The 20,561-nt window shown below is 45.2% G+C and overlaps 1 protein-coding gene across 8 annotated transcripts in view; it reads right to left on the bottom strand.

Annotated features, from left to right (window-relative positions):
• Positions 1-20,561, bottom strand: part of ZNF586 (zinc finger protein 586) — a 78,675-nt gene that overhangs the window by 50,848 nt on the left and 7,266 nt on the right. The window contains exons 1-4 of one of the 8 annotated variants that reach the window (XM_074024974.1): positions 16,018-16,209; positions 14,485-14,551; positions 9,940-10,066; positions 4,859-7,891 (exon numbers count right to left, since the gene is read on the bottom strand). In XM_074024974.1, the coding sequence (XP_073881075.1) occupies positions 6,846-7,891; positions 9,940-9,973 (1,080 nt within the window). In that variant the 5' untranslated portion in view covers positions 9,974-10,066; positions 14,485-14,551; positions 16,018-16,209 and the 3' untranslated portion in view covers positions 4,859-6,845. Of the gene's footprint in view, positions 1-4,858; positions 7,892-9,939; positions 10,067-14,484; positions 14,552-16,017; positions 16,210-20,561 lie in introns of those variants that run through there. The other 7 variants (XM_074024975.1, XM_074024973.1, XM_045381261.3 and 4 more) reach the window with 7 other exon arrangements.

Below are 20,561 nucleotides of genomic sequence, written 5' to 3'. Positions count from 1 at the left end.
GGTGAAACCCCGTCTCTATGAAAAATACAAAAAATTGGCCAGGCGCGGTGGCTCAAGCCTGTAATCCCAGCACTTTGGGAGGCCGAGACGGGCGGATCATGAGGTCAGGAGATCGAGACCATCCTGGATAACCCAGTGAAACCCCGTCTCTACTAAAAAATACAAAAAAAAATTAGCTGGGCGAGGTGGCGGGCGCCTGTAGTCCCAGCTACGCGGGAGGCTGAAGCAGGAGAATGGCGTGAACCCGGGAGGCGGAGCTTGCAGTGAGCTGAGATCCGGCCACTGTACTCCAGCCTGGGCGACAGAGCCAGACTCTGTCTCAAAAAAAAAAAAAAAAAAAAAAAAAAAAAAAATACAAAAGATTAACCAGGGTAGTGGGGGGAGCCTGCAATCCCAGCTACTTGGGAGGCTGAGGCAGGAGAATGGCATGAACCCGGGAGGCGGAGCTTGCAGTGAGCCCAGATCCTGCCACTGCACTCAAACCTGGAGGACTCAGTGAAACTCAGTCAAAAAAAAAAAAGTTTTAAGTTGCTAGCCAATCAGGACAAATACAGAATGTGAGGTCCCGTTTCAGCCAATGGAAACCGACACAGCGGTAGCGTGGAGGCCTCAGGTTATAAATGACCCTGTCTCCTTAGTTCCGCGTACTCTAGTGGCAAAACTAGTACACTAGTGCCACTAGTACACTAGTGTACCCTTTCTGCAGGAAGTAAAAATGGCCTTACTAAATAAATTTATGTTCAAGTGCTATTTCTTTACCGCACTTGAGAACAAGCATTTCAAGCAATTTGGTGGCAATCCGTACAGGCACACGTTCTCCTCTGGGGCGGTGTCCAGTCCTCTCTCATGGGGTAGCGCGCTCCCCTACCTCATTGCAAGGTCGTCTAAGGGTAAGAAATTGAGACCCACCAGGTGTGACGAATAAATCCGTACTCTCAGCAATGGAAAAAACAAAAACAAAACTGGCCAGGAACCTAGCTTAAAGATCCTCACATAATGCAGAGACAACTGTGCACAGACCACGGAAGGAGAAGCTGCAGGAGCTGGTAAAGTATTTCCTTGGTGGGTGGTCAGGGACTAAGGAAAAAGCCGGGATGGTAAAGTATTCCTTGGTTAGGACATACCAAGGAGAGAAAAACCGCAGGGGTGGTAAAATATTCCTTAGGATGTCTTCGGAGGTCAGAAAGAGGTGAGAAATCCCCAATCGGGGGTTGAACCTCACACAAACCTCTGGTAGTAAGAAAAATATTCAGAACTCCCCTTTCCTTTTCAGAGGAAGAAACAATAGCTCGGCTCCTGCCGGTCCCTCCCCTAGGGGAGGGGAAAGCAGAGGAGAAAACAGCAGCATAGGTGGCTGGCAGAGACAAAGGAAAGACCAGCAGAAAAGAAAAAGAAACTAGGAGAGGAAGTCAGAGAGAAAGAAAACAAAAACAGCAAGCGCAGACCCAAACAGCTAGGCAGGCACGCCAAAGATTAAGTCCCTCTTCCCGAAAAGAGGTTGGGGACCGGCTCCGGGTGGAGGGCATAGGAGGTGAAAAGACATAATTCTTGCAATTTGCGGCCGGCACATCTGTCAAGTCGCTAGGCCAATGACTGCCGGGCGCCCAGACTGCAGTCGCGAAAATCCCATTCAATCCAAGAAACTAAGTGTAAAAAGAAGAGGGGGTGGGGGAGTAAAAAGGGGAATCTGGAAAAAAAAAAAAAAAACCAGGAAAAATAGCGCGGGGGCGGGGCCTGTGCGGTGGCCCAGCCCTGCTTGCCGCAGGAGCTGCAGAACTCAGGAGAAGAAAGGGAAACGGGATGAGAGAGCGGGGAAAATAGAGTGCAAATGAGAGAGATAAATAGAAGGAAAGAGTGAGAGAAAGTGGAAGAGACAGAAATCAAAAAAAGACAAAGAAGGTGAAACTAGGAAAAAAAATAGTGTAAAAGGAAGGCAGAAAGTTAAGACATGTTGAAGATTGTGAAAGTTGTAAGAAAAGCTATAAAAGGGAATTTATGCAATAAATATTGTATAATTTAAAAGTAATTAGGCCTCCTGGATGTAAAATTATTATTAAACAGTTTATGTACAAGGTATGTAAGAAAAATAAAATCTACTTTTAATAAGATTACAAGGAGGCATAAGAATATGGATGTTTACCTACATTAAAGGTTAAAAAATTTTTTTGTTTTAAAGGTTTAAGCAAGTTTTACAATGTTAATTGTAAAGGAAATTCTGTGTGTAAACATACTGGCTAAACTTAAAAGGGTATCATCCAGTTTTTCTGTGAACTGGACATTAAAATTAAAGCATGATAGATTTTTCTTAAAGCACCAACCTGCTCTTTAACAAAAATTATAAAAAGAGTCTGTAAAAGTCTTACCTTATAGTCAGACATTAAAATTAGATAGTGTCTATAAGATTTTATTAAAATTAAGTTTAACATTAATAGCACATTAATATAAAGATAAAATTTAACTTACCTGATATAAAATCATACAAAAAAAATTGTCAAATATACAATGGTATTTAGCTTTCTTAAGGCCCTAGGGTGGCCAGGTAAGTCACAAGGCCCCTCATCCCCAAGGCCACAGGGAGCAAGGGCAGTGAAGGCCACAAGAAGGCCCAAGACATTAAGGGGCAGGGCCGCAGCATCCCCTGGCCGGCGCTGAACAACAGTGGAGCAGAAGGCGTCACCATGTGGCCTAAAGCCCCAGAATATGCAGCAAAAATTATATACTTAATTTATCTTCCACTTTCCTTTCCCTCGGAACTAAAAGTCTTTTAGCACAGGTACCACCCCTAGAATTTCCAGTACACCAGCACCAGCCTGAAAAGCACATCCTCATCAAAAGATAGAAAAAGCTCAAGCCAGCCTGGGAAGAACTCTATTTTACACCGTTAACCACCGAGACTGCCGTCCGCACAGCTGAGAAAGAAAAAATGGACCCACCATACTCAAGTCAAGAAAACATTTTCCTCTGAGAATTATGGGTTACTGTACTAGGATCAAGCCCTACTAAGTCAAAGAAAGATTAATTTTCATACACCTTTTATATTGCTTTCTTTATTCTGTTACTAGCTCCTTTTTTATTAATGTAACTAAGTCTGACTCACCTCAGACTATTGCTTTTAATGCTTGCTCTGTCATACCTTGTAGAAATGTAAAAGATCAACAGCTAGCCTTTTCACACAAATATTTATGTCGCAGCCCTCTAATTGACACAGTTATCCCGAGCACTCATTGTTGTAATGACCTGCAGCCAGGACCGATTTTCTGCTCCTACTGCCTGGCAACCTTGTAGTAAATAAGACTACATCCCATAAACTACCCAAGAGCAAAGTTAGACTTCCACAAAAAGGTTTGTGCAGATCTAAAACCCCTCATCTATTTCACTAAAAGGACTACCCCTTCTGTCAGCCTTGTCAATATAACCCTGTCCTTCTCTTTATCACCACCTCCACCTTAACTAACTCTAGACCTGCCCTTAGTCGCTTCTATGGTATAAAAATTAACATAAATAGGCTGGGCGTGGTGGCTCACGCCTGTAATCCCAGCACTTTGGGAGGCCGAGGCAGGTGGATCACCTAAGGTCAGGAGTTCGAGACCAGCCTGGCCAAGATGGTGAAACCCCGTCTTTACTAAAAATACAAAAATTAGCCAGGTGTGGTGGTGGGCGCCTGTAATCCCAGCTACTCTGGAGGCTGAGACAGGAGAATCACTTGAACCTGGGAGGTGGAAGTTGCAGTGAGCAAAGATCACACCATTGCACTCCAGCCTGGGTAAAAGAGTGAAACTCTGTCTCAAAAAAAAAAAAAAAAAAAACAGAAAAAAGAAAAGAAAATTTCACTCTCCACAGAAGTTACAGGAAGATATGTATCAGCGAGTGTGAGTGGTCATAACATGGTTAATTTAAATAAGTCATTTTATGACTTCTAGATGACACCCCACACACCTGTATTGATTCAGAATCACTGGACATCTTTCCAGCGAGAAGGGAATAAAATACTAATAACTGTGAAAATAAAATGTACCTACAAAACATGTTGTCATTAAGCAACATTTAGGAATTGAGATGTTTTACGTCCCTGATTATCTTGCTGTTGGTAATTTACGATCTTTTTATTCATGTAACTTAAGTATTTTTCCATTCACTAAATGGGACAGGAAGTTTTAACTCTTGCATTCAACACATTAATGAAATAGTCCTGCAGCTCGCATTTGTAAATCATGTTCCCAAAAGGATAAAAATGCATATCCAAAAAATGTTATAAGGACACTAAACGTCAACTCAAAAACTATGGGTAAGTCTTCTTGTTCTTCACTTTATGTGAGTAAAGGTTTTTTTATCTTATTTTATTTTTTTTGAGATAGAGTCTCACTCTGTCGCCCAGGCTATTGTGCAGTGGTGCGATCTCGGCTCACAGCGAGCTCTGCCTCCTGGGTTCAAGCCATTCTCCTGCCTTAGCCTCCCGAGTAGCTGGCACTACAGGCGCCCGCCACCACGCCCAGCTAATTTTTTTTTTTTTTTGTATTTTTAGTAGAGATGGGGTTTCACCCTGTTAGCCAGGATGGTCTCGATCTCCTGATCTTGTGATCCACCCGTCTTGGCCTCCCAAAGTGCTTGGATTACAGGCGTGAGCTACTGCACTTGCCCAAGTAAAGCTTATAATGAATGTTGTGAGAATGTTTTGGTTATCAATGAGAATACTTTAAAGAGAGTATGAGAGACAATATGGAGAAGAGATCCTAGGCAGCCCTAAGGGAATTACACAAGGTGGTACCATGCCTCTGAGTCCCTCCGACTATGTTCTATATCTTCTTCTGTATTGTGTTCCAATCCCACAAAGCAGCAGCATTTTTCTATTTAACACTTCTTTTTTTTTTTTTTAAATAATTTAATGTGGTATAAGTGTGATTTGGTTACATGTACAGATTGTGTAGAAGCTAAATCAGGGCTTTAGGGTATCCATCACTCAAATAGTATCCATTGTACCCATTAAGTAATTTCTCATCATCCACCCTCCATCACGTCTAAATTGTCTAAGATATTACAATTTCTTCTAAGATTCTGACACTTATCTGGGAATAATAGTTGCTTATTAAATCAATATTTGCCATGGTGGTTGCGATGTTGACATTCCTGCAGGTGTGGAACAAGACTATCTGATTCTTGATAAATTATCTTGTATTCCATGATCCAACTTCCTTGCTAGGAAGTGATTATCATTTCACCTGTAGGTGCAGTGATAGCGTCTGCATGAAGACTGGAGATTATCTCTGAAACACAGTTGAGGACCGAGATAATTACAAAGTAATTAATGTGGATTCAGAGAGTTATCCATTGACAATGACATAAGTAGCTAGTAAAGTTTCTGTGATGGCCAAGAACACATTAAGTCTCAATGGATAGTAAGTAGAGAACAGTAAGCTCTAAGTTCTGAGATAATTAAGTGAAACTCACGGCTATCATGAAAACTTGGTTAACATGAAATTCTTATTTCAACAAAGTGCATATCCTTTCCATTTATGAGAACTCTGAGGAATAACAAACTTGGAGAGAAAGAAATAGTATGGCAGGAGTAGAAAGATGTGGAATAGAAGGGAAGCCATAGCATATTTGTTGAAAAAAATAAACTTTTCCTCTGTTGTCTGTCACACAACAATAATCAATATGGAATAATTCTGTGACCAGATATGCGGGGTGTTTTCTACCCCCACCAAGCAATCCTCCAGTGGATACAAGCTGGGGGTCCTCCAGTTCAACTCAGTCATTATCTACCCGCAGATAGCATCACATCCCCCAGTTTGAGGACTCAGTCACCAAAACTGATGCTCCCATTTCTGATGCCAATCAAAGCCCCAGAGCCTCTGCTTTTGACTGATGAACTATAAACCAGGAATCCCATGGACCCCCCATGACCAGATTTGATTAATTTGATAGAGCGGCACATAAAACTCAGGGAAAATAATTTACTGGTTAATTATAAATAGTACAAAAGATGCAGAGAGAGATGCATAGGGTAAAGTATGAGAAAAGCGCTTGGAGCTTCCATGCCCTCTTGCAAAGACTGAAGGTGTCTTAAACAACAGGGCCTTTATTATAACACAAATCAGGGCAATAGGCGGCAGGCTGTCTGAGATTCATGACTGGCAGGCTGGAAAATTCCATCTTAAGAATTCTGTGAGATCCAAAAGATCCCTGAAAAAGGCAGTCCATCTTTTCAGGTTATCAGAAGAGTCCTCTGTGCCAAAAATGTGTCAGTTTCATGGCCTAACTCATCAGAGAGAAAGAAATGAGAACAGAGTGAGTACTGAGGATACTAAAAAATCCCTCTGTTGAATGAAACAAAATCAAAGTTACTTCTGGATCATGATGAGTTAGGCGAATGATGTACTGTGGGCACCTGCCAAGTGGTAAAGGTGAAATGCTTTTTAGAAGAGAACTGTCAGTCACAGAAGTCTAGCAAGAGACCTGGGCAGGTTGAAAAATACTATGTGGTTCCCACATACCTGGAATGTATGCAGCTATTTGATGTATGGCACATTCAATTTAGGCAGATGGCATCCTCATAAGGGGTCTCCTCCAGTGTTAAACTGAAGAAGAAATAATATTGCCTCCACATCTGTGGTATTTTCCTCATGTAAATATTCTGGTAACCAATGAGAGATGATGAAGGCTTTCTCACATTCATTGCACTCAAAAGGCACTTCTTCAGTGGTAGCACTCTTTTATGTAAAGAAGCTAGCATTCCAGCTAAAGAACATTCCCCATTTGCCACACTCATAACACCTTGATCCAGTGTGAACTCTCTCGCCTTGAAGGAGCAAAAAGCCTGGGCAAGAGAATTCCCAAAATTTGCTTCACTTACAAAGCCTCATTCCAGTATGAACTCTCTGATGGCGACGGAACGAAGAACTGTGGCGAAATGATTTTCCACAATCAATGCATTCATATGGCCTTTCTCCAGTGTGAACTCTCAAGTGTTTAATAAGGCTGGAGTTTTCAGCAAAGGATTTCTTACATTCACTGCACTCATAAGGCCTTTCTCCAGTGTGAACTCTCAGATGTATAATAAGGCTAGATCTTCGGCTAAAGGATTTCCCACACTGCCCACACTCATGCCTTTCTCCAGTATGAACTCGCTGATGGTGAATGAGGTTGGACCTTAAGCTAAAGGATTTTCCACATTCACTACATTCATAAGGCCTTTCTCTAGTGTGAACTCTCTGATGCTGCAAGAGTGAAGAGCTTCGGCGAAATGATTTTCCACACTCACCACATTCATAAGGCCTTTCTCCTGTGTGAACTCTCAAGTGTTTAATAAGACTGGAGTTTTCAGCAAAGGATCTCCCACATTCACTGCACTCATAAGGCCTCTCTCCAGTGTGAATCCTCCTGTGTTTAATGAGACTAGATGTATAAGCAAAGGACTTCCCACATTCATTGCATTCATAACGCTTTGCTCCAGAGTGAACTTTCCTGTGGTTAATGAGACCGGACTTTTCAGCAAAGCCTTTCCCACATTCAATACACTCATAAGGCTTTTCTCTAGTGTGAAGCGTCTGATGCTGCAAGAGTGAAGAGCTTTGGTGAAATGATTTTCCACACTCACTGCATTCATAGGTCTTTTGCCCAGTATGCAATCTCTCACGAATATGGAGTGTAGGGTTTTGGTGAAATAAATTCCCATATTTGCTGCACTCATAAGGTCTTTCTCCAGTGCGAACATTCCTGTGTTTGTGATCTCTTCTGGGTTCAGTGAGGCAGGACTTGTTCTTTAATAATTTCCTATATTCCCCACACTCATAAGGCCTTTCTCCACTATGACCTCCCTGGTCTTTGTATATATGTATACAAGTGCTCTGCTTAGAAGGTGCTGCCTCATCTTCCCCTCCATGCCAACAACCTAAAAGCAAAGAAACGCTGGTGAGGTACATGTTGACTTTGTTGAGTATGCAATCTACCTACAAGAGTAACTGACAAACAAAAAAACTAGTCTATGGAGTTATCTGCACGCATAGGGAGTTGGGTTCAGGTTGAGGTTGGGGCTGCTTAGCATTATCACAGATATAGGAGGCCTCATGTTGTCAAGGGCATGACTAAATGAGGCAACAGACAGAATAACGGCAGGGTCTATAACTCCTTCATTTGCAAACAACTTGCCTGTGGGACCTTATTTGCTGATGACATGTGAGTACTATATAAAGAATATGTCCAGGCCACCACAACATGACTAGAGCACGACATCCTTTGGTCAGGGACTGTTAAGAATGAGTATATACATGGCCAAGAAACGTGGCTCATGCCTCTAATCCCAGCACTTTGGGAGGCCGAGGCGGGTGGATCACAAGGTCAGGAGTTTGAGACCAGCCTGGTCAACATGGCAAAACCCCTTCTCTACTAAAAACAAAAAAGTTAGCCAGGCATGGTGGCGTGCGCCTGTAATCCCAGCTACTCAGGAGGCTGAAGCAGGAGAATCACTCGAACCTGGGAGGCGGAGGTTGCAGTGAGCCTAGTCCAGCGTGGGCAACAGAGCAAGAATCTGTCTCAAGAAAAAAAAAAAAAAAAAGATATATACTTCATAGAGGCAGGGCGTGGTGGCTCACACCTGTAATCCCAGCACTTTGGGAGGCCAAGTGGGGTGGATCACCTGAGGTCAGGAGTTCAAGACCAGTCTTGCCAACATGGCAAAACCCTATCTTTACTAAAAATACCCAAAAAATTAGCTGGATGTGGTGGTGGGCCCCTGTAATCCTAGCTACTTGGGAAGCTGAGGTAGAATTGTTTGAACCTGGGAGGCGGAGGTTGTAGTGAGCTGAGATCACATTATTGCACTCCAGCCTGGGAAACAAGAGTGAAACTCCATCTCAAAAGAAAAAAAAGAATGGGTATATACTTCATAATACAAAATACATGAGTCAATATTGAAGACCACTGCAGACAGAGCAGTGAGAAAAATAGGTGAGATGTGGAGTCCGGATATATGAAAATTAGTCCTGGGTTGAATGTAACAGCAGAAGCGACAAGGTGTAGGACTAATAAATTGGCACTCTCAATAATGGGGAAGGAAAGACATAAAGTGGGGCTACTTCTATTGGCACGGAAATATTGTCAAATAGAAGAGGTATATGGCATAATTTGAATAGAGCCCTGATGTCATGACCTCACTCACATGCTATTCTTCAGAAGAAAGCTGCCCCAAGTCCTTGCTAAGGCTGGACTCATTTACATCTTAGGGACAACCACGGGCTCTTCATTTCACCACCAAGATGAGCAACTACATGGAAACTCGATCATGTTAAGTACTAAGAGAAACATAGGACAGATGAACAGCCAATACTGGCTCAGAACAACTCTGCATTTGATATTCCACAGGAAAGGAAACTAAATATTATAAAAAGAATTCCTTCCTATAAATTTTTAGAGATAAGGACCTGCTGTGTTGGCCAGGGTGGCCTCAAACTCCTGGGATCTGAGTAGCCTCTGAAGAGCTGGGATAACAGGTATTATTGTGCCTGATGAAATACTACAAAAAGAATTTTGAAGTAGGGTATTGCAAGAACAGGCTGTGGTTCATGTACATAATGACCATGTCAGTGCCAGCAATTTGTGACATGAACAAATGTGAGCTAGAGGAAGGAAATGGAACTTGAGAAAAACAGAAGCCTTGGATCTGCACAGTCACCCAGACAGGCAGAGGACAACCAAGGTGGGATACATTAGGGTGACTTTAAGACTCCTGACCCTGACTCCTTCTCTGGAAGCCTGCAACAAAGCAGGCTGGAGCTGCTTAAGGAAAGGAGAGTAAGTACACCTCAGTCCAACCAACAACAGAACCTCTCCAGAGAACTGGAGAATGAAGCTGTGTCCATGGTCCTGATGTGAGAAAGCGATAAGGCATAAAGGAGAGGGGCAGAGACTAACTCAGGTCACAGGTGAATATGAGTACCTTACCCAGGGAGGATATAAGTGTCAAGGTCTCCAGCATCACGTCATGGTACAGGCATCTCTGAGCCTCATTAAGAAGACTCCATTCCTCCAGGGAAAAGTTTACAGCCACGTCTTCAAAGGTCACACTGCTCTGTCATGATGGGGATAGATGAAACCACAAATGGCCCCTATGCTGAAGACCCACAATCCACTTCCCCAACATATCTACCCTTGCCCATCCTCCTTCTCCCAGGATCCCCAACTCAGAAGAGAAACTTTGCCCACTAGTGCCACTATGTCTTCATGGGACCATTAATCATGACACATAGCCATCAGCAACAAGACGCAGATAAGCAAACAGGTATCTCTGCTGTGGTCCTGAAATAAAGGGTTTCATCCTCTCCTTTCTAGCAATTCCCCTGGTAGAGCAAAGGTCACGTGAATCCCAATGCAGTGCCTGAGGCCTTTCAAACATAATCTTTATGTACATATACATCCTTCACATCTTTGGACACCACAGACACATGCCAATTGCCGCCACTACCTAACTGCCCACACCATAGGCCTCTCTCTGGTCTTGCCAGAAGTTAAAGTATTTTAATCACCCTTTCTTCTACTGGTAAGAGTAGGAGTCTCACCCTAGGGTTATGGTGATGGCCAAACACACAACACCTGACGCTGAACACAAGTCATCAAGAAAGTTCATTAATCAAATATGCTCACAGCTTGAAAGAAGAGGACACCACTCACCACAGACAGCCACATGGGGGTTGAACTATGCATAAGAGAGAGCGGCCAGGTGTGGTGGCGCACACCTGTAATCCCAGCACTTTGGGAGGCCGAGGCAGGTGGATCACCTGAGGTCAGGAGTTCGAGACCAGCCTGAACAACAAGGTGTAACCCCGTCTCTACTAAAATACAAAAATTAGCCGGATGTGGTGGCATGCACCTGTAGTCCCAGCTACTCAGGAGGCTGAGACAGGAGAATCTCTCGAACCCGGGAGATGGAGGTTGCAGTAAGCCCAGATGGCGCCACTGCCTCCAGCCTGGGCAATGGAGCGAGACTCTGTCTCAAAAAAAAAAAAAGAGAGAGAGTGCAACCAGGGACTGTGGTATGTAAGCTTTGCTCAATCAAGAGGGTGTGAGAGTCCCTGATTCCCTTAAAAGAATGCAACTGGCTTGTTTTTATTTTTAATTTTTGAGACAGGGTCTTGCTCTGTCACTCCTGCTGGAGTGTAGTGGCACAATCACAGCCCACTGCAGCCTGAACTCACTGGGTTCCAGCAATCCTCCCACCTCAGCCTCCTAAGTAGCTGGGACCACAGGTGTGTGACACCACACCCAGCTGCAACTGGCTTGTTTGAATCTCTGCGGGTAGAAATCAAATTGAAACCTGCTACAAATAAATAATAACCAGGAACTCTGCCTAGTCCTCTTGATTAAAAGGGTAGTTAGGCTAGGACACATTATCCAAAAGAGCAGAGTGGGGAGGGGGATTTGCACTCAGACCATTTGAGGTATCACCAGACATAAAGGTAGCACATGATACTGGCCTTAACTTTAGGGCTTATACCATAATGTGGCTGACATCATCCACAGTAGTCTTGGTAAATTAAAAAGGAATCCAAAATTACCACAGAATTCTAATGTTTCTCAATAGCAGTGGTAGCCCCAAATCATTCTTTGAACCCCTCCATGCATAAATCCACAGACAAAAAGAACCACTAGCATTTTCAGATATTTATGGTGCTATTCCACTTCCGTGCTGCATTTGCTATCCTCAGAAACTATGACTTTTTATTTATTATTTTTTGAGACGGAGTTTCACTCTTGTTGCTCAGGCTGGAAAGCAATGGCGTGATCTCGGCTCACCGCAACCTCCACCTCCCAGGTTTAAGTGATTCTCCTACCTCAGCCTCCCGAGTAGCTGGGATTAGAGGCATGTGCCACCACGCCTGGCTAATTTTATACTTTTTAGTAGAGTCAGGGTTTCTCCATGTTGGTCAGGCTGCTCTTGAACTCCTGGCCTCAAGTGATCCACCCGCCTCAGCCTCCCAAAGTGCTGGGATTACAGGTGTGAGCCACCATGCCTGGCTGACTTTTTTTTTTGAGACAGAGTTTCACTTTTGTCGCCCAGGCTGGCGTGCAATGACGCAATCTCGGTTCACTGCAACCTCTGCCTCCCAGGTTCAAGTGATTCTCCTGTCTCAGCCCCCGAATAGCTGGGATTACAGGTGCCTGCCACCATGTCAGCTACTTTTTGTGTATTTTTAGTAGAGATGGGGTTTCACCACGTTGTCGATGCTGATCTCGAACCCCCGACCTCACGTTATCTGCCCACCTTGGCCTCCCAAAGTGCGGGGATTACAGGTGTGAGCCACTATCCCGGCACCTATGACTTTCTTCTGTCCACCTAACCCCATTCAAAGCCCAGAACCATTGGTCATCAATCTCGGGCATAGTGACTCTCAGAAGGTGACCATATTTGCCTCCATATCTGGTACCAGGCTGAATGAAACACACCAGGCCACACCAAAGTCATCTCAAAATCTTGGTGAGGCCACAAAGTAGCCAATAAACACAAGCTCCGGCCTGAGTGTCATCTTCCCTCAGCTACTCCTATGCGTCGGCAAGCATCTCAAGTCTATTCATTCCTTGGAAGCATTATGTCACTTGCCAAACTAGGCTGTCAGATATATCCTCCCTTTCCAGTCTGGCCAAGATGGTGAAACCCCGTCTCTACTAAAAATGCAAAAATTAGCCGGATGTGGTGGCAGGCGCCTATAATCCCAGCTACTTAGGAGGCTGAGGCAGGAGAATCATTTGAACCCGGGAGGCAGAGGTTGCAGTGAGCCGAGATCGCACCACTGCACTCTAGTCTGGGTGACAGAGCAAAACTCTGTCCCAAGAAAAAAAAAAAAAAGAAGAAGAAACAGATATACCCTCCCTTCATGGCCATTTACCTCCCTCACCTGTGTTTCTGAAATCCAATACCATCGCCAGGTACACAAGCAGGAAACCCAATCCCCACTTCCTGTCCAACAGTGTCATCAACATAATCTGAAGGTTGTACCTTCCAAATGTGAGCCATGACTCAATCATCTCGGTCCACACAGTAGTCACCATATATTAGATACCTCCAATATCAACCCTTCCCCAGATATTTGCATCTATGTGTCCAGCTGCCCATTTGATAGCTCTATTAAGAGTATCTAATACATTTTAGAATCTTAACATGGCTGTGATATTGAGAAATATATATTTGGTCATCTCCTTTTCTGGCATGCAACTCCTAAAATTCACGAAATTCTCAAATTTAAGTGAGTTTCAATGGTAATGAGTTGAATGATGGTTGGTAACCCCTAGATAACTTCAGGATGGAGACTGGTCAGGGAAAAGACTATGTTGGGATTCGAGGTCTGGAAAGTTCAGCCCCCACCGCAATCTCCAGAAAAGGGAGAGGGGGCCAAGGGTTAAGCTGATCAGCATTGGCCAATGATTTAATTAATCGTGCCTATGTAACAAAGCCTTGATAAAACCCCATAAAGACAGGGTTTGGGGAGCTTCCAAATAGCCAAACACATGGAAGTTCCTGGATGGTGGTGTGCCTGAAGATCACAAAAGCTCCGGGTCCCTTCCCCTTATGCACCTCTTCATCTGTAAACTTTGTAATAAATATTCTTTAAAATAAACTGGCATATTAAAGCGTCTCCTGAGGTTTTGTGACTGGCTCTAGCAATTTAATGGAAGTCGAGGAACCTGATTTATAGCAAGTCAGTCAAAAGACAGGTTAAAAAAAAAAAAAAAGAAAAACACATCCCGGGGCTTGTGATTGGCATCAAAAGGGGTTGGCGGACAGTCCCATGGGTCTGAGACTTCACCTGTGGGATCTGATGTCCACTGGAGAACTACTTGGTGTATGAGGAAAACCATCCACACATATCTAGTCACAGAAGTACTCTGTGTTGATTGTTGTGGGGGAGAGCAAAGCAAAAGCAATTTGTGTTTTGTTCCACTCAGAATGGCCACAACAAACCTCCTGATAGCCTCAGTGAATATTACACCTGCTATCAACTTGCTCATCTCAGTTGATGGAGCTCCCATTGCCACAGCTGCTAAGACTAAAAACTCAGGGGTGTTTCCTGAATCCTCTCAAACTCTCACTGTTTCCATTTAAAAATTGAATTGCTGGGCTGGGCATGATGGCTCAAGCCTGTAATCTGTAATCTCAGCACTTTGGGAGGCCGAGGCAGGTGGATCACCAGGTCAGGAGTTCGAGGCCAGCCTGGCTAAAACGGTGAAACCCCATCTCTACTAAAAATACAAAAATTAGCCAGGCGTGGAGGTGCGCGCCTGTAATCCCAGCTATGGGAGGCTGAGGCAGGAGAATTGCTTGAACCCGAGAGGCAGAGGTTGTAGTGAACCAAGATTCCACCACTGCACTCCAGCCTGGGCGACAGGTCCAGACTCTGTCTTGGAAAAAAAAAAAATTGACTTGCCCCTCTAAAAAACACAAATCCAGATCTAGCCACATTGCCTAAGCCACAACTCTAGTCCATTAATCCTTACCTCGACTAGGGCAGTAGCTTCCAGTTTGATCTTCCTCCTCCCTCAACCCCACAGTCTGTTGTCCACTCTGTAACCAGACAGAGCCTATTAAGAAATTGGTAACATCACCTCACCCCTCCAGTTTCCCTTCTAAGTAAGTGCACATCCCAGTATCAGCTCCTGGGTGAACCTTCCACACGTGTTACATTAGTTGATAGACATGGCAATAACTCCCCATAACTTCTATCACTGATGTAGAGTGGGGGTTTGAGGTTTTTCCAAGATCCCCAGATCGAAGGACTGGAGAAAGGCACTTAAGTGTCCTAGAATGTGCGGTGGTTCCTGCCTGTCATCCCAGCACTTTGCGAAGCTGAAGCAGGATGACTGCTTGAGCCCAAGGGTTTGAGACTAGCCTGGTCAACATGGCGAAATTCCATCTCTACTAAAAATACAAAAAGCCAGTTACTTGGGAGACTGAGATGAGAGGCTCTCCTAAGCCCAGGGAGGTCGAGGCTATGCTGCGCCCTGATCGCGTCACCGCAATCCAGCCTGGGTGTCAGAGTGAGAATCTGTCGCCCCCAAAAAAAATTTTAAAAAGACGCCAAGATCTAGACATGTGGGTGAGGATGAGGGACTAGCGCATCCCCTACTTCCTTCTGTGGGTTCCCTAAGTGATTCCATAGCCATGAGGTGTGCCAAAAGGCAGGGCTTTCACAAATGTGTCCGTGCTCAGATTTGATATACTCAGGCTTCTCTGTAAGCTTTTTTTGGCCCTGCCGCCAGATGATCTTGTGGCCCAGTGCTCAATGTCACCTCTTAATGATTCAACCTCTCAGAGCCTCAATATCCTCATCACCACCTTCAACTCTGTACTTCCTTTGAACATCTTTTGGGAATCCTAACTCTAACACAGATTTCCTTTGTTCAAAACTGTCCATGGCTTCTAGCGACCTCAAAATCAAAGGTCAACCCTCAGCCTGGTACTGAAGAAACAACTCTGCCTCGGCCAGGCGCGGTGGCTCACGCCTGTACTCCCAGCACTTTGGAAGGCCAAGGCGGGCGGATCACCTGAGGTCAGGAGTTCGAGACCAGCCCAGCCAACATGATGAAACCCCGTGGTGGCACACGCCTGTAATCCCAGCTACTCGGGAGGCTGAGGCAGGAGAATCGCTTGAACCCGGGAGACGGAAGTTGCAGTGAGCCAAGATCGCGCCACTGCACTCCAGCCTGGGCGACAGGGTGAGACTCCGTCTCAAAAAAGAAAAAAAAAAAAGAAATAACTGCGGCTCACTCTTCGTTCCCGGTAGACACAAGATGTCCCCGTGTTCCGCATCCTCCTGCCTCTGTCGCGCCTGCAGGCCTTTGCCCATGCCGGACCCTCGGCCAGTCTCGCTCTGACGACCGCATCAATTGGGTGTCGGAAACGGGGATCCCACCCGCCGGCGCCTCTCTGTCCCTGACAGAGGCCTGGGCTGCAGGGACGCGAGGAGGCGCCCCTAACGATCAGGGGCCTCAGGGTCCGGGTGGGTGAGGCCCGGAGGTCGCAGCGCTCACCTGAGCGGGGTCCCTCAGAGCAGCCGCTGCAGCCATGACTCTGTTGGCGGGTGGGGGGACGTGGGCTCGGCGGTGTTCCTGAGGTTGTCCTGTCCCGGGCTGCGACCAGTGGCGTCGCCGAGCCTCAGATCCGCCTGTGCGCTATGGCCACAACCACTCCTCCCGAGCTCGTCCAGACCCAGAACCTCCACTGGCCTCAGAGGCCAAAATGGCTGCCACGGCTAGGACGCCGGAAGTCTCGGCTTGACTTTACGTGCCCCCGCAATGGCGTGTCTTCTCTGAAGCTTCATTGGCTCAGTCACGCTTCCATTCCACAGGGCGCATTCTGGGTAATGTAGTTCCCAGAGATGGGCGGCGCTGAAGGTGACTTTCTTCCGACTTACGGAAAGGCCAAGCTCCACTGCGAGGGGCGCTAGAAAATGGCGACTCCAGGTCCAGATGCCGAGGAGGGTCTCCCATCCTAGAAGAGGCCATACACACATTTCTGGGGGTATTCTGTGCAACTGATTGCCCGCGTGTTTGGAGGCTTCTTATTTCAGAATTTGTGATGCTCGGCTTCTTTTTTTTTTTTTTTTTTTCTTGTTTTTTTTTTTTTAAAAGACAGTTCTCTCTGTCACTCAGGCTGGAGTGCAGTGGTGTGATCTTGGCTCACTGCAGCCTATGCCTCCCGGCTTCAAGCGATTCTCGTGCCTCAACCACCCGAGTACCTGGGATTACAGGCGTGTGCCACCACACCCGGCTAATTTTTGTATTTTTAGTAGAGACAGGGTTTCCTCATGTTGGCCAGGCTGGTCTCGAACTTCCGTCCTCAAATGATCCGCCTGCTACGGTCTACCGAAATGCTAGGATTATAGGCGTGAACCACCGTGCTCAGCCCATTAGCAACACTTTTATTTATGCTATATCTTTAACCTATAGATTCCTCTAGAAATCTGATATCAACGTCAAAGAGAGAATAAGACAAATGCTGTTATCTATTATGTTACAGGACAATGGCTGCGGTGTTCAAACATGGAGTTTGTATGCACAGGGTGCTTTTACACTGAGATATTTCAAGTGCCTTAAATCCATGAGTTCACCTCTTTGCTGGCAAGTGCTCATCATTGTCAGTGGCATTGGAATCAGAGCAACTCCATCTTGAAAATGGCTGGATAAAATAAGGCTGAGAACTGTTCGGCTGCATTCCCAGGTTAGGCATTCTTAGTCACAGGATGAGACAGGAGGTTGGCACAAGATGTGGGTCACAAAGACCCTGCTGATAAAACAGGATGCAGTAAAGAAGCTGGCTAAAACGCACCAAAACTAAGATGGTGATGAAAGTGACCTCTGGTCATCTTCACTGCTCATTATATGCTAATTATAATGTATTAGCATGCTAACTCCCGCCAGCGCCATGACAGTATACCAATGCTCTGGCAATGTTTGGAAGTTACCCTATATAGTCTAAAAAGGGGGAGGGAACCTCTGTTCTGGGAAATCTCCACCTCTTTTTTTTTTTTTTTTTTTTTTTGAGATGGAGTCTTCGTTTGTCACCCAGGCTGGAGTGCATTGGTGCGATCTTGGCTCACTGCAACCTCCGACTCTTGGGTTCAAGCGATTTTCCTGTCTCAGCCCCCTGAGTAGCTGGGATTACAGGCGCCTGGCACAGCGCCCGACCTGTAAAATTTTCTATACTTAAAAAGTTGGCTGGGTGCGGTGGCTCTTGCCTGTAATCCCAGCACTTTGGGAGGCCGAGGGGCGCGGATCACGAGGTCAGGAGCTCTAGACCAGCATCACCAACATGGTGAAACCCCGTCTCTAGTAAAAATAGAAAAATTAGCTGGGCGTGGTGGCGCATGCCTGTAATCCCAGGTACTCGGGAGGCTGAGGCAGGAGAATCACTTGAACCCATAAGGCGGAGGTTGCAGTGAGCCAAGATCGTGCCACTGCACTCCAGCTGGGGCGACAGAGGAGAGAGTGAGGCTCCGTTTCAAAAACAAAAAAAAACCTTTCTTGGATTATGTTTAGTATAAGTTGGGTATTTAGTGGAAACCTTATTCGGTATTGGAGGTGAGGGTTTCCAGTAATATTTCTTTCCCCAAGCAATCATTTTCTCAGATTTTCAGTGAGTTGGCTCACAAACATGTTGGACCCTAAGAAATTGAAATCTCAAAGGCAAGATGGGTCTCCTGTTGGGTCCACACCAAAATTTGTAAGTGGGGGAAAAGCATTACCCCTCTGTTAGCCATATCTACTTTTTCTTATCTGAAGCCTCTTTTTGAATCCCTTGGAGTTCCTGCTCAATGGCACTTATTTGGAATGTAGTGACCTTTATAGTTTCATATGATATTGGTGTCAAGACAGTCTTTTGCTGCTGCATCTGCGAAATAACTTTTTTTTATTCTTTGGAGAGGTGAGTTTGAATGCTCAGGAATGTTAATAAAACACATTCTTTAAATCGACGGCTTCTAAAATATCAGAAACTTGAGAGCTATGTTTAATTAGATATCTGGGGGAGGTTAAGTAACCTCACTGGCCAGGCGTGGTGGCTCACGCTTGTAATCCCAGCACTTTGGGAGGCAGAGGCGGGTGGATCATGAGGTCAGGAGTTTGAGACCAGCCTGACCAACATGGTGAAACCCATCTCTACTAAAAATACAAAAATTGGCCGGGCGCAGTGGCTCACGCCTGTAATCCCAGCACTTTGGAAGGCCAAAGTGGGCGGATCACGAGGTCAGGAGATCGAGACCATGGTGAAACCCCATCTCTACTAAAAATACAAAAAATTAGCCGGGCGTGGTGGCGGGCGCCTCTAGTCCCAGCTACTCCGGGGGCTGAGGCAGGAGAATGGCATGAGCCTTGGAGGCGGAGCTTGCAGTGAGCCGAGAGCGCGCCACTGCACTCCAGCCTGGGCAACAGAACAAGCCTCTGTATCAAAAAAAAAAAAAAAAAAAAAAAAAAAAAAACAAAAAAAAGCAAAGCCTCACTGATTCCATAACATCCCAACGTCATGAGCCACACCAACAGATAATACCTTTAAGTATAAATATTATCCATTTGATTTTTGGCCAGTTGACAAACTGGTGAGTGCTGTTAATTCAGCTAGCTGTGCTGATTTTAGTTGAGGCAAGGGATTGCTCTTTTTTTCCTTTTATCTTTTTTTTGGAGACAGAGTCTTGCTCTGTTGCCCAGGCTGGAGTGCACTGGTGCAATCTAGGCTCACTGCAACCTCCGTCTCCCAGGTTGAAGCGATTTTCCTGCCTCAGCTTCCCGAGTAGCTGGGACTACAGGCGCCCACCACCATGCCCGGCTAATTTTCGTATTTTTAGTAGAGACGGGGTTTCACCATATTGGCCAGGCTGGTCTTGAACTCCTGAACTTGTGATCCGCCCGCCTCAGCCTCCCAAAGTGCTGGGATTACAGGCGTGAGCCACCACACCTGGTGGGATTGCTCTTTCTGATGTCCACAAGAGACACAAGGCTGTAGCCTGCTTAGTATTTTCAAAATTTATCCTTCAGATTTGATCCATCTGTGAACCAGAGAATATCAACATTTTTACATGATGTCTCCTATAAATCCTGTCTGGACACCAACAGCTCTTCTGTGAGTAGAATACAGTGATGAAATATTTCATCTGTTGTTTCAGGAAGTTGCACTGCAGGATTAAGAGGATTACAGATAGAGAGGGCAGTATATGAAGCAAACAGTACAAGTATGTCGTAAGAAACCAATCTATTAACGGAAAATTGCTGTGTATTATGTGAATTCAAAAGAGCTTCCACAGAATGAGGAGCCTCCATTACAATTTTCTGAGTAATTGTAAGGAGCATGGCAGTGGCGAAAATGGCCCTCAGACAAAGAGGTCACCCATGTGCTACAAAGTCTAATTGCTGACTGTAATAACCAATAGCCCTACATTGTCCTCCAGTTTTTTGGGTTAGAACACCAAGGGAACTGCCATAGCTTGCACGAACAAAAAACTGCAAAAAACAAACAAAGGAAAAACAGCAGCTAATAATTTGCATGGGCCAAAATGGGGGCTTGTAAGATTTTTTCTTTATTTATTATTTGTCCTTCTGATGTCCAATGTATGAGGTTAGGTTGATCTTTCTACAATGCATATAAAGTCTGTGGCATTAGAGAAAAATTGGACATCCAGCTATGGCAGTAGCCACCCAAGCCTAAAATCCCCTTGAATTGTCTTTTTTTTTTTTTTTTAATATTAGATAGAGTTTTGCTCTTGTTGCACAGGCTGGAGTGCAATGCTGAGACCTCGGCTCACTGCAACCTCTGCCTCCCAGGTTCAAACAATTCTCCTGCCTCAGCCTCCTGAGTAGATGGGATTACAGGCATGCACCACCACGCCTGGCTAATTTTGCATTTTTAGTAGAGACGGAGTTTCTCCATGTTGGTCAGGCTGGTCTCGAACTCCTGACCTCAGGTGACCCATCCGCCTCGGCCTCCCAAAGTACTAGGATTACAGGTGTGGGCCACTGCGCCCAGCCGGAGATGTCTTTTACTTTTTGGAGTAGGGTATCAAAGAAGTCCAGTTACTCAATCCAGA

Source organism: Macaca fascicularis, chromosome 19 (genome assembly GCF_037993035.2).
Source record: "Macaca fascicularis isolate 582-1 chromosome 19, T2T-MFA8v1.1".
Taxonomy (NCBI): domain Eukaryota; kingdom Metazoa; phylum Chordata; class Mammalia; order Primates; family Cercopithecidae; genus Macaca; species Macaca fascicularis.
This window is presented reverse-complemented; position numbering and strand designations above follow the sequence as displayed.